The following is a 12175-nucleotide window of genomic DNA, read 5'->3' on the forward strand; positions in this document are numbered from 1 at the left end:
ACCAAGCAATCACAAGACCGACTTTGACTGTAATTTTGAAAGTGTTATAATTGATAAAATCAGCCAAAATTCTGGATTTTAGCTGGAAAATACAGTAAGATCTAGCTCTCGAAATTTCGAAAAAAATGTCGGGGACGATGGCGCTCGGAGTGCACACGGTCCTCGCAACTTTTTTCCAAATTTTCAGGGATGAAAGATATTGTAATTTTATTGCGGAATCCAAAGTTACAGTTGATTTGGAGATGTTTTGATCAGTGAAATTGCTGGACAAAGGTTGAATCAAGAGGGTTTCAAAAATTAGGGTTTTGACACTTAACCACTTAATTTTCAAAATTAAAGCACAAATATGAATTGATAATTTGTAATAGAAGGGCAGATCTGAAACAAGCATTAATAATTAAACATTTCACAAGTTCAATTACTAAAAAGAAAATTTAGGGTTTTTATGCAATTAACCTCTAAAATTTTGCAAAAGATCAAACATGGAAATGTAATCAAGGAATCCAATTTTCAGATCTAACCATGAATAATCAGAAAGGATGTTCACGTCGGGTTCATCAAAATGTAAAGCGGAAAATCGATCGAACCCTAGTTGCTCTCCCCTCTTCCAACTCCAAGGAAAGAGAAGGGAGGTTGCTAGGGTTGATGGTTTTCACTTGGGAGACTTTACATTCAAAAGAGGGGTTGAAACCCACAAGATCCAATCCCACACAAGGCAAGATTGGATGCTAAATGAGTTTCAAGGGTTAAGACAACAAGGCTACCCTCTTTTGTAAAGAATGTTGATAGAAAAATTAAGCTAGGAATGCATAGAAAGTGAGAAAGATTCGCTTATAAACTGAGATAGGGATATAGGATGAAGCTGCGGACCTGGAATTAGCAGTAAAATGTCGATACAGCGCTGTCCTGCAAATTTGAGCAAAAGTTGACGGGACGATGGCGCCCGACGTGCACACGGTCCTCCGAAAAATCCGCGAAACGAAGGGGGATCTGTTCGTCTTTGCACAAGGATTCCAGATCTTCAATTTCAGCCGCGTACCTGCAACCTACACACAGAAAAGCGAAGACGATTGGGGGGTTAGGGATTAGGGGTTTGTCTTTAGGTCAAACCCCAGTTTTGGAATTAACCAAGAAATAAGAAATGCTGTAAATGCAAATGTCTGTAATGTAAAACAAGTACTAATACCTTGTTGTAAGGATGTTTGTATCCTTATGTGCGAAGGTATAGATGTTGTTGTATGTTGTAGTAGTATGTAGTAAGTGATCTCCTCTTCAATGGTTGAATCCTTGTCTTGAATGCAACACTTAGCCTTGAATGGAGACTTAGAAGGAATGCTTGAATGCTTGAATGCTTGAATGTTTGAGTATCGTTTCCACGTCTTGTACACATATGTCCTTCCTTTTACCCAAATGGGAGAGGAAAATGTAGTTTATATACTTGCCAATCAGGGTTAATAGACTGATTTTCCCGACCTTAGGCCGACCAGGAAATGATAATTTCCAATTTGCAAACAAAAGGACCTGAAGTCCCATAGGAGACCGGGCCCAAAATAGGGCCAGGGACCAGGGCGCTAGGCGCTCTGGTCCCACCTCCCGGGACAGCAGGGTGCAAAGGAGGTTCAGGCCAGGGTGCTTGAAAAATGCAGTTTTTGGTGTCGTGGACAAGTTTCGGGGTCTCCATTCAGGTTCCGTGTTGCGTCGCCATCGTGAAGACCGAAATGCAGTCGAAATTGCAAGTGTCGCAATTTTAGGATGCTACAGTCAGACTAAAGACGAAATTAAGATCTAGGGTTTCATACATAAGAGCTCTCTTTCTTCATTTGAAGGAATCAAAGATCTAATCTAATCGAATCTAAGGAAGAGTTTTTGGCAAAGCCTTCTAGAGATCACAAGGAGCCTTCTACGTAGTGAAAGAGAAGCTTATGTGGAGTCTTCAACAACATCTATCAAGCATTCATCAAGTATTCAAGTATTCATCATCAATTAGGAGCCTTGACGACATTGAAGAATAGTAGGAGATCACTGACTAACGATTTCTCCCCCTTCTCTGCTCTCAGTAGCTCAGTTTCAGTCCTGCAAGTTTCTGCAATTTCGGTTCATATATGCTTCATTGTCCATCTCCTAGTAGAGTTGATCAATCACACCCTATTTTTCACATCTTCTCTTCATACACAACAAGAGGAATAGAAACCCTAAGAGATAATCCTTGGCTCTCTCTCTTTCACAAGAAGTAGCCAAAGCGAGCTATCTCCCTAGGCTCTTTCATATTCCCAATGTGTTGGTAAAAGTGGGATTAGGTCCTAGTCACCTGGTCTCACTTTTTCCCCTCCACAATATATGTATATGTATAGAGACACAAAATCAAATCACGGTGTCCATAAAACTAATTCAAATTCTTCGTACAAATTACAGACAAAATTAAATAATCGCAACCATAAAACTAAAACAACTTATGTCAATAAGTTGAAACCAAAGATGCAGACATATATGTACATATATATGTACACACACACACAGACAAAACCTCAAATGAAAAACCCGAAATACAAGTAGAGCCAAATGTCTGAATACCCTCTTCTTCTTCATATAAGTGACTATGAAGATGCAATATCCTTTATCAAACCCTAGCAGGAGACACAAAAAAAATGAATATTTAATTACATGAAAACAAATAAGCTAAAACTGTACAAAATTAAATAACTGCAACCATTGAAAACTAAAACGCTAAATTACAAATAGAATCAAATCGTAGTGTCCATAAAGCAAAAAAATACCTTACCTTGATAAGCTCACACCTCAAATCATATTTGTTTTCATCTAATTAGGTTTTTGTTTTTCTATGCCCCCTGCTAGGGTTTGATAGAGGATATTGCATCTTCATAGACGACTCTTTGGAGAAGAAGAGGGCATTCACCATAAAACTAAAACAACTTACGTCAATGATCTAAAACCACACACACACACACACACACACACACACACACACACACACACACACACACACACACACACACACACACACACACACACACACACACACACACACACACACACACACACACACACAAATCAAATCACAGTGTCCATAAAACTAATTCAAATTCTTAGTACAAATTACAAACAAAATTAAATAATCACAACCATAAAAATAAAACAACTTACGTCAATAAGTTGAAACCACAGATGCAGACATATATCGCAGTGTCCATGAAGCAAAAACACCATACCTCGATAAGCTACAACCTCAAATGCAAAACCTGAAATACAGATGTAGCGTCCTAAAATTGTGACACTTGCAATTTCGACTGCATTTCGGTCTTCACGATGGCGACGCAACACGCAACCTGAATGGAGACCCTGAAACTTGCTCACGACACTGAAAACTGCATTTTTCAAGCACCCTGGCCTGAACCTCCTTGCACCCTGCTGTCCCGGGAGGTGGGACCAGAGCGCCCAGCGCCCTGGTCCCTCAGGACCCGGGCACCCAGCGCCCTGGTCCCTCAGGACCCGGGCGCCCAGCGCCCTGGTCCCCAGGACCATGGTGCCCAGTGCCCTGGTCCCTGGGTCCTATTTTGGGCCCGGTCTCCTAAGGGGCTCGGGTCTTTTTGTTTGCAATTTGGAAATTAACTTTCCCTGGTCGGCCTAAGGTCGGGAAAATCAGTCTATCAGCCCTAAATGACAAGTATATAAACTACATTTCTCTCTCTCATTTGGGATATGAAGAGGATATGTGTACAAGGCGTGGAAATTATACTCAAGCATTCAAGCATTCCTTCAAGCAATTGATCATCTCAAGTCTCCATTCAAGGCTAAGTGTTGCATTCAAGACAAGGATTCAACCATTGAAGAGGAGATCACATACTACATGCTACAACATACAACATACAACATACAACATCTAAACCTTCGCACATAAGGATACAAACATCCTTAGAACAAGGTATTAGTACTTGTTTTACAGTCATTTACATTTACAGCTCTTGCTCATTTCTTGGTTAATTCCAAAACCGGGGTTTGACCTAAAGACAAACCCCCAATCCCTAACCCCCCAATCGTCTTCGCTTTTCTGTGTGTAGGTTGCAGGTACGCGGCTGAAATTGAAGATCTGGAATCCTTGTGCAGAGACGAACAGATCCCCCTTCGTTTCGCGGATTTTTCGGAGGACCGTGGCGCCGGGCGCCATCGTCCCGACAACTTTTGCTCAAATTTGCAGGACAGCGCCGTATCGACATTTTATTGCTAATTCCAGGTCCGCAGCTTCATCCTATAACCCGAACTCAGTTTATAAGCGAATCTTTATGACTTTCTATGCATGCTTAGCTTAATTTCCTTAACAACATTCTTTACAAAAGAGGGTAGCCTTGCTTTCCTAACCCTTGAAATTCATTTAGCATCCAATCTTGCATTGCGTGGGATTGGATCTTATGAGTTTCAACCCCTCTTTTGAATGTAAAGTCTCTCCCCTAAGTGAAAAACCATCGAATCCTAGCGAACCTCCCTTCTCTCTCCTCGGAGTTGGAAGAGGGGAGAACAACTAGGGTTCGATCGCGATTTTTCCGCTTTACAACAGATAGAGCCAAATGTCTGAATACCCTCTTCTTCTTCATATAAGTGACTATGAAGATGCAATATCCTCTATCAAACCCTAGTAGGAGACACAGAAAAAATGAATACCTAATTACATGAAAACAAATAAGCTAAAACTGCACACAATCAAATTGCAATATCCATAAAGCAAAAAAACACCTTACCTTGATAAGCTCACACCTCAAATGCAAAACTCAAAATATAGATAGAGCGAAATCTCTTAATACCCTATTGTTCTCCAAATAGCTATCTATGGAGATGGTAATATCCTCTATCAAACCCTAGCAGGAGACACACAAAAATGAAAACCTAATAAGATCGGAACTAATATTATATATATACTAAAGATATAAACATAATCAAATCTTACTATCCATTAAACTTAAACACCTTACCTCAATAAGCTGAAACCTCAAATGCAAAACCCAAAATACAAATAGAGCCAAATCTCTGAATACACTCTTCTTCTCCAAAGAGCCGTCTATGGAGGTTCAATATCCTCTATCAAACCCTAGCAGGGGACGCAAAAAAATGAAAACCTAATTATATGAAAACAAATATTATATACATACAAAAAATTACAAACATAATCAAATCACACTGCTCGTCAACCCACCAATACCTCATTAGACTAAAAAAAATTACAGGCAAAATCAAATAACCATGCCCATGAAGCTTAAACACCTTACCTTAATTAGCCGAAAGCTCAAATGCGGGACCCCAAATGCAAATACAATAATATCTCTAAATACCCACTTCTTCTCTTGCCCACTCATACACAAATGTAGATATAAGAATATCTCTAAATTCCCACTTCTTCTCCTGTCCACGCATACAAATACCCAACTGTAGATTTTCACAAGAATCATAACAATCCTCCTCAGAACCCTGCAAATACCAATACACAATTTCTGGAAAGCCTAATTCTAGATAATGCCTTTGACCAGAAACACCTTGTTGCACATTCCACAAATAACTTGAATACCCTCTTGTCCTCCTAAACCTAATCACATTGCAAATGTTTTCCGTATGCCAAGCCATTTTTGTTTCACGCACACCCTCATCAATTTTCAAAGCAAGCGAATTAACTTCGCTGACACTCCTACCACTACAAATATTTCATAATACCCGCCCAAAACGTGTCCTCTATATTTCACATGCAAATTTTTCAATGCATGTTAATATTAATATTAAAAAACAAAAAAAATATAAAAATATCTTTATCATCTTTTTAGGTGGCACGGAGAATTGACTGACAATTTACTGAACAAAAAAGCCCACACTAAAACCTATTGACTTAAAAATTTCGAGAGAACCTTAACCCTTACACACTTTTTCAATAGAATATTTAAGAGCTTTAAGAGAGACGAGAAATATCCAATAAAATAATCAAACAAAATTTACGCAACATTTTTGTGTGTTTTTTAAATTCTTTTCTGCTTGCACATTCTTCGCACGCAACTTTAACAGCATATCTCTGCAGAGCTGAAGTGGGAATTAATTTGGAGGCAAATCTTTCAAGGGTATTTACGAGGAGAAGAAGATGAGCTGGAGATGCCATGGCACCACCAACTCTGAAATGGTTGCCAAATTACTGGGTTCGTCTTGAATTTGCTTTCATAATTACATGCTTATTAATTTTGCTTAATGTGGTTAAGGATCAACAATTAATGAGCATGGGAATCTGCCCTTCTAAGGATAGCAATGCCAATTCGATGCTCGTTCACAGACTGCAAAGTGAAACACTTTTCCCTTCTCTCTGTTATTCTCTTTTTGTTTGGTAAAAAATGATAACTGTTTGAGTCCCGTTCTCTTTTCAATCTTGTCTGAAATCTTGTACTGCTTGAAAATTTGATTAATTCCAATTTGAAGCACTGTAGATAATGTGCTAAATAGTTGGATATTTAGGTTGCAGAGTGTAAGTTGATATAATATTTTATTATAATTTATAGACCCCCCTATTTCGGCTTGGCCGATTGGCTGGCCTTAAACCGTGTCAATCATGTGCTTGCTGAATGTAATAGCATAATTTGATTAATATTTACCGTAATTTGTGTTAGGCCCAGAATTACAATGAAAATAGCAAATGACAAAATAGAAAAACTGTATTTATAATATGATGTAGGAAGAATACATAAATAAGAGAAGGCAACAGACAATTCAACTGTCATACAAAAACTGTCAAAACTGAAAGATAGAAACTAAATAATAAACCCCCAATGATTAATACATTAAAACCCTGCCGTAATCTGAAGGGGTTGTCATGATTCAGGCAATATTTTGAACTGTTCAAACTTCTCTCGGCCTAGCACTTTTGTGGAAACATTTGTTGGCTACTCTGCAGCTTCTTTAGAAAGCCTGTTACTATGACAGGTATTAAAATTAGTTTGAACTGACGCTGTTACCTTAACAGGGTTCAAACTTTTATAATTGAGCCTGTTGCTTTGATGGGTCTCAAATTTTGATAATAAGTCTATTATGGGACTTGTTTTGTCCATTCTGAAATAGCACACATTGGGTGCAAATTATTGCCATGTATAAATAAAAACCCAGGCGTCAAATTAAAATAAGAATAGTAGTATTTTTTTTCTAAAAAGGGCCGATCCAAGTTAATAACAGGGCCGACCCAAAATAGAATTAGTTAAAAACAGCTAAGACTTATTATTTCAATTGTTGGCCGACTCAGAAAGAATAAATTTAGATTAATATTTGAGCCAACCCTTTTTTTAACGCCCAAGTCAAAAGGCATATATAAAAATGGTTAATCCCCCAAGTTTAGAGAAGAAAGGTCAAAAACTAGAAAGGCAGATCTAATAAGGTAGTGATTTGTATTAAAAACAGTAATTATGTTTAAGGCAGTGAACTAATGTGTTAATAGTAGCGATTCGATTAGCTAAGGACCAAAAAACATTTGGGAAGAGACACCACCCTATGAAGAATGACGTCCCTTGCAAAGAGGGATGACTCTATGTCTCCACTTCAAAGCTTTATAAGATGGTTCTGTATTTGAGAAGAAGCGCATGGATGAAAAGCAAGAAAGAGTCTCAAATGTATACAGTGATCAATTATAGGAAATAGATCCAGATTTATTAAATTAAGCGATCATCATTTGAAAAGAACATTAAGCAGCCATTTTGGAAAAGAACAATCAATCCATCCAAGAAACAACGATCCTCTTAAGGAGCAGATAGTCCCCAGCAATAAAGAAATAGATTGAACCGTCAAGGGAAGCAATCAAAAGCATCAATGCTCATAAGAGTAGACCTCTGCATTACAACGATCAGAAATAGAGATCAATATCTATTGCAAGCAGTAGCATTCTTATCCATTGGTGGGTAAAATATAGGGTAAATTCAGAAGGGGACATTACAAATGGAGCAGTGATTCCGCCACCCTGTGAGAACAACACTATGCATTGTGCCTGAAGATAGTGATTAAGAACTAGTGGCAAGAGATGACAAGATTCATAGTGCAAATCATCACTCAAAGATCACAATTGACACTTAGTCATTTGACATCATGCAAGAATCTCAAACAAAGAGGATTGCGCATGGATGTTCTGTGGGAGATAGAGTTGCAGTGACAGAATTTCAATTACATGGTGGTAAAAGAACCATACAAGATGAGGGTCCAAAAGTTGCATACCCAACATGTGGGTAGAGAGTGCAATGTGCATTGATTAATGTAGAGTTGAATGGACAAACTTAGTGTGGAAGATAACAAACAATGAAGGGCACTGTTAAGTAGGCATAAAGTTTGCAGGTCATAAGTATGAAAAGCAAGACAGACATCAGAAGAGTTATGATCACTCAAGAAAAGTGTAAAGAATCCGTCAGAGACGTGGAAATAATGTTGAGTGACAATGGTGGTAACAAGATAGAAGGAAGGAATAGTTGTGACTAGCCAAGTGACATATCACTAGCCCAAACAAAATATGACAAAGGATTGGGTCTGCCAGACAAAAGGCAGATTAAATATCAAGCAAACATCCCGACGGTCCTTTGATAAGTCTAATGCACAAATGTAATGGTTGAGATCATCTTGGTAATGTGTAAAGAGACCTCTTGGAGTACACTGTGTCATAGATGGATATAGGGTAGGTAATGTATAGCGTCTTTTGACAAAGAATAATAAGATATGACCACCATCTGCAAAATAGAGAGGGTCGTATGCCTTAAAGATAAGCATCAATGACATGGCAGAGTGGATGAAGAAAGAGGAACTTCATGACAGAGTGCAAAGGGTTTAAATCAGTGTTCCACGGCTGTTGGGTATGCGGGGATGCAGGGACAGGGGGACAAAGGGCCTAAGTTTTGGGGCGGCGGGGGGTGACGGGGAGGTGGTGCTGACATACATATAGTACTTGAAAAATGAGTTATGAAAAGATCTATAAGAATCAGATTTCAAATGAAACTATGGCAAATTAGTAAAATAGCAAAATTGCAAATACTAAATACTAAGATTTCTTGAATGCTAAATAAAATTTGACAAATGAAGTTGTCAAATTAGAGAATTCTATTATATTGAAAATATGATTTATGATCATGATTTATCATTGGCTTATTAGTTATTACTTGCTTAGAATTATAGTTTGATGGTGGTTTGGGGGCAACACCAAAACAAGGTTGAGGGTAGCACCCTTGGCAGGGGTCTGGGTAAGAGAGAGAGATGTAGGGATAGGTCTAGATCTTGGGGGAAAGAGAAGAGAGTGAGATAGAGAGAGGTAGAGAGAGGGGTTAGAGGAAGAGTGATATGTTGAGAGATATGCCTAGAGTTGAAGGGAGACAAAGAGAGTGAGATAGAGAGAGTGAAAGAATACTTATAGGAGGTTGCTGATTACTGAAATTTGACTAAGTTTGAAAATTTATAAATCTTCTAAAATCCATAATTTGCATTATAACTTCTAGAGATCTAAAACCACTCTCAAACATCCTGCCAATGTATACATGAAATATAACTTAAAGTATAAGAAAGAAAAAAGACTCATACTTAAATGTTACATTTCATGTATATATCTAATGAAGAGAATGAGATTGGCTTGAAGACAAGGTTACTGTTTTCACAAATTTTCCACCATTTTTGCTTAGGGTTCAAATTTCTAAGTTGGGGCTATGGGTGACTCCTAGGAGTCCCTGAGACATCCCGAAGACGTCTGGACGTTGGCGTCTCCGAATGTCCTAGTGGCGGTGGTGGGATGGTGGGGGGATAGTGGGGGAGGCCTCATCCTTGTCCCCTTGTCTTAGAGATGCGGAGGTTTTTTGGGGGGGGGGAACACGTCCCCGTGGTTCACTGGTTTAAATGTATGCATGATTAGCCTATTAGGAGGAAACTGAATTGTGCAAAGGCAAAACATATTGTCATAATAAGAACAAGCATAGAATAGTCACAATGTTCCAAAGTGGCAAGGTAATGGCAAAGTTAACAAATGACAGATATGTCAAAAAGATATGAATCATATGATGGTCCTAGAGTGAGGTTAATGCTCATTTGGCACACCAATTTTAAAGACTATGACAGTGGTAAATGGATACAATGACAGTTTTAAACATGAGCTTATACTACAAGGACAATTATAGAGGAGACATATCAGTTATTACAGTGAATAAAGATCAGTAGAACAATCTAAAATTGTCAAAACAAGCCAAGGGTTTGGTGTATAAGGAAAATTTCAAGAACATAGTAGTAGACTTATCTCAAAGGGAGTTCTAAGTTTGAAAGGCAGAGTTGAAAGATAAGATGACAGTCCATAGAACTTGATAGAAAAAGGCCAACCTTGTGTTGCGTGAACGAAGGTATGACAGCCCAAAAAGAGACATTCATGACTTTCTAAACCAAGAAGAGGACACAGGATGGATAAGTGCTTTTAAGAATTAACTCTACATGGAAGGGTATTGAGAAGTAACAGCTCTATGACTAAGACAAAAAGCACAAATTAGTAATAGAAGAGCACACCTCTTCCCTAATAGTCATAAGCAAGTCATCTATTAATAGATGTGATACTCATTTGACGTAAAAGCAGATATAAATAAAATATAGCAATCTGTAAAAGAGGGTTATGAGAAAATCCTAAGGGTCTTCATAAGCAAATGTTTAAAGTATATTGGAGCAAGTTTATGACACTTTAATGAGCATATGGGAGCAGAAAGGTGGGTTAGGCCCACTTTTTGCCTCTAAATGGCTTACGAGCAGCAAGATGGGGTTAGGCCCACTTTTTGGCTCTAAATGGCTTACGAGCAGCAAGATGGGGTTAGGTTCACTTTCTGGCTCTAAATGGCTTATGAGCAGCAAGATGGGGTTAGGCTCTCTTTCTGGCATGAAATGGCTTGTGAGCAACAAGGTGGGGTTAGGCCCCCCTTCTTTGTTCATGGGAGCAGTAAGGTGGGATTAGCCCCCCTATGGAAGTATAAGGAAGGGATGCAATTATAAGATCACCATCTAAGTAGGTCACCCCGAGTGGATGTCCAATGTGCCTGCCACTAGGGCCAAGAGGGTGAGTAATCGCTCTTGGGCTTAGATAGGTATATTGCAAGGCTCCCTATTGTGATCTCCTCTCTTAACTCTACTATGATTGATTATTGACTAAAAGGGATTATGCATGAATAAGGAAACCAGATACAAGCACCCCACTAAGTACACCACCCTGAGTGGATGCCCAATGTGCCTACCATTGGGGCCAAGAGGGTGAGTATCCTCTCTTGGGCTTAGTGTAGGGGTGGCTTCGGGTGGACCTATCATGTTTTCTTCCCCAAACCCTAATGTGTTTGAATACTAGGGCAAATTCAAGGATAAATCTATGGATGCAATCTAGTCAAAGAGAAGGGATCTAATAATACATGTATTTATGTGTATACTTTGTGTCTACATATATTCATGTGTATACTTTGTGTTTTTATTTATGCTTCTTGTTTGCATGTATTCATGTGTATACTTCGTCTTTTATATGTATGCTTTGTGTTTGGTTCGTACCTAATGTGTTTCCAATATTTCTACTACATGAGTGTCTATGATTATTGTAAACTTATTCCTATCATCATGAGATTACTATTTTTGGTTGATCTAGAATATGAGAATAACTAGAGTGAACCAAAAAGATACGAATTTATTGTATTTGAGGTCATAGATGTGTGTCATGCCTCTAATCCTCATCTTGATACATGTTAAGATCACCCTTGCTTCAACACAAAGAGATATCCGTAATATTGCGCAAATGTTGGGTCAGCCAAATTACATAAGAAATACAAATCTCCATGGATTGGTTTGGGACCTTCACGTTTCAATTCATAGAAACCTACATTGCTTGAGGACAAGCAATCTTGGAAAGGGCGGACTGTCATGCCCTTGCGATATATAAATAAAAGCCAGGCGTCAAATTTATATAAGAATAATAGTATTATTTTTCTAAAAAGGGCCGACCCAAGTTAAGCCTTATTTAAGGGCCGACCCAAAATAGAATTAATTAAAAACAGTTAATACTTATTATTTCAATTGCTGGCTGACTCAGAAAGAATAAATTTAGATTAATGTTTGAGCCAACCCATGTTTAAATGCCCAAGTCAAAAGGCATATATAAAAATGGTTAATCGCCCAA

At 38.4% G+C, this 12175-nt stretch overlaps 1 protein-coding gene across 2 annotated transcripts in view; it reads left to right on the top strand.

Annotated features, from left to right (window-relative positions):
• The first annotated feature begins 5925 nt into the window (after positions 1 to 5925).
• Positions 5926 to 12175, top strand: part of LOC131035120 (protein-L-isoaspartate O-methyltransferase) — a 122168-nt gene continuing 115918 nt past the window's right edge. The window contains exon 1 of one of the 2 annotated variants that reach the window (XM_057966759.2): positions 5926 to 6324. In XM_057966759.2, the coding sequence (XP_057822742.1) occupies positions 6147 to 6324 (178 nt within the window). In that variant the 5' untranslated portion in view covers positions 5926 to 6146. The remainder of the gene's footprint in view (positions 6325 to 12175) is intronic. The other variant, XM_057966760.2, reaches the window with a different exon arrangement.

This window comes from Cryptomeria japonica, chromosome 6 (assembly GCF_030272615.1).
Source record: "Cryptomeria japonica chromosome 6, Sugi_1.0, whole genome shotgun sequence".
NCBI classification, from domain to species: domain Eukaryota; kingdom Viridiplantae; phylum Streptophyta; class Pinopsida; order Cupressales; family Cupressaceae; genus Cryptomeria; species Cryptomeria japonica.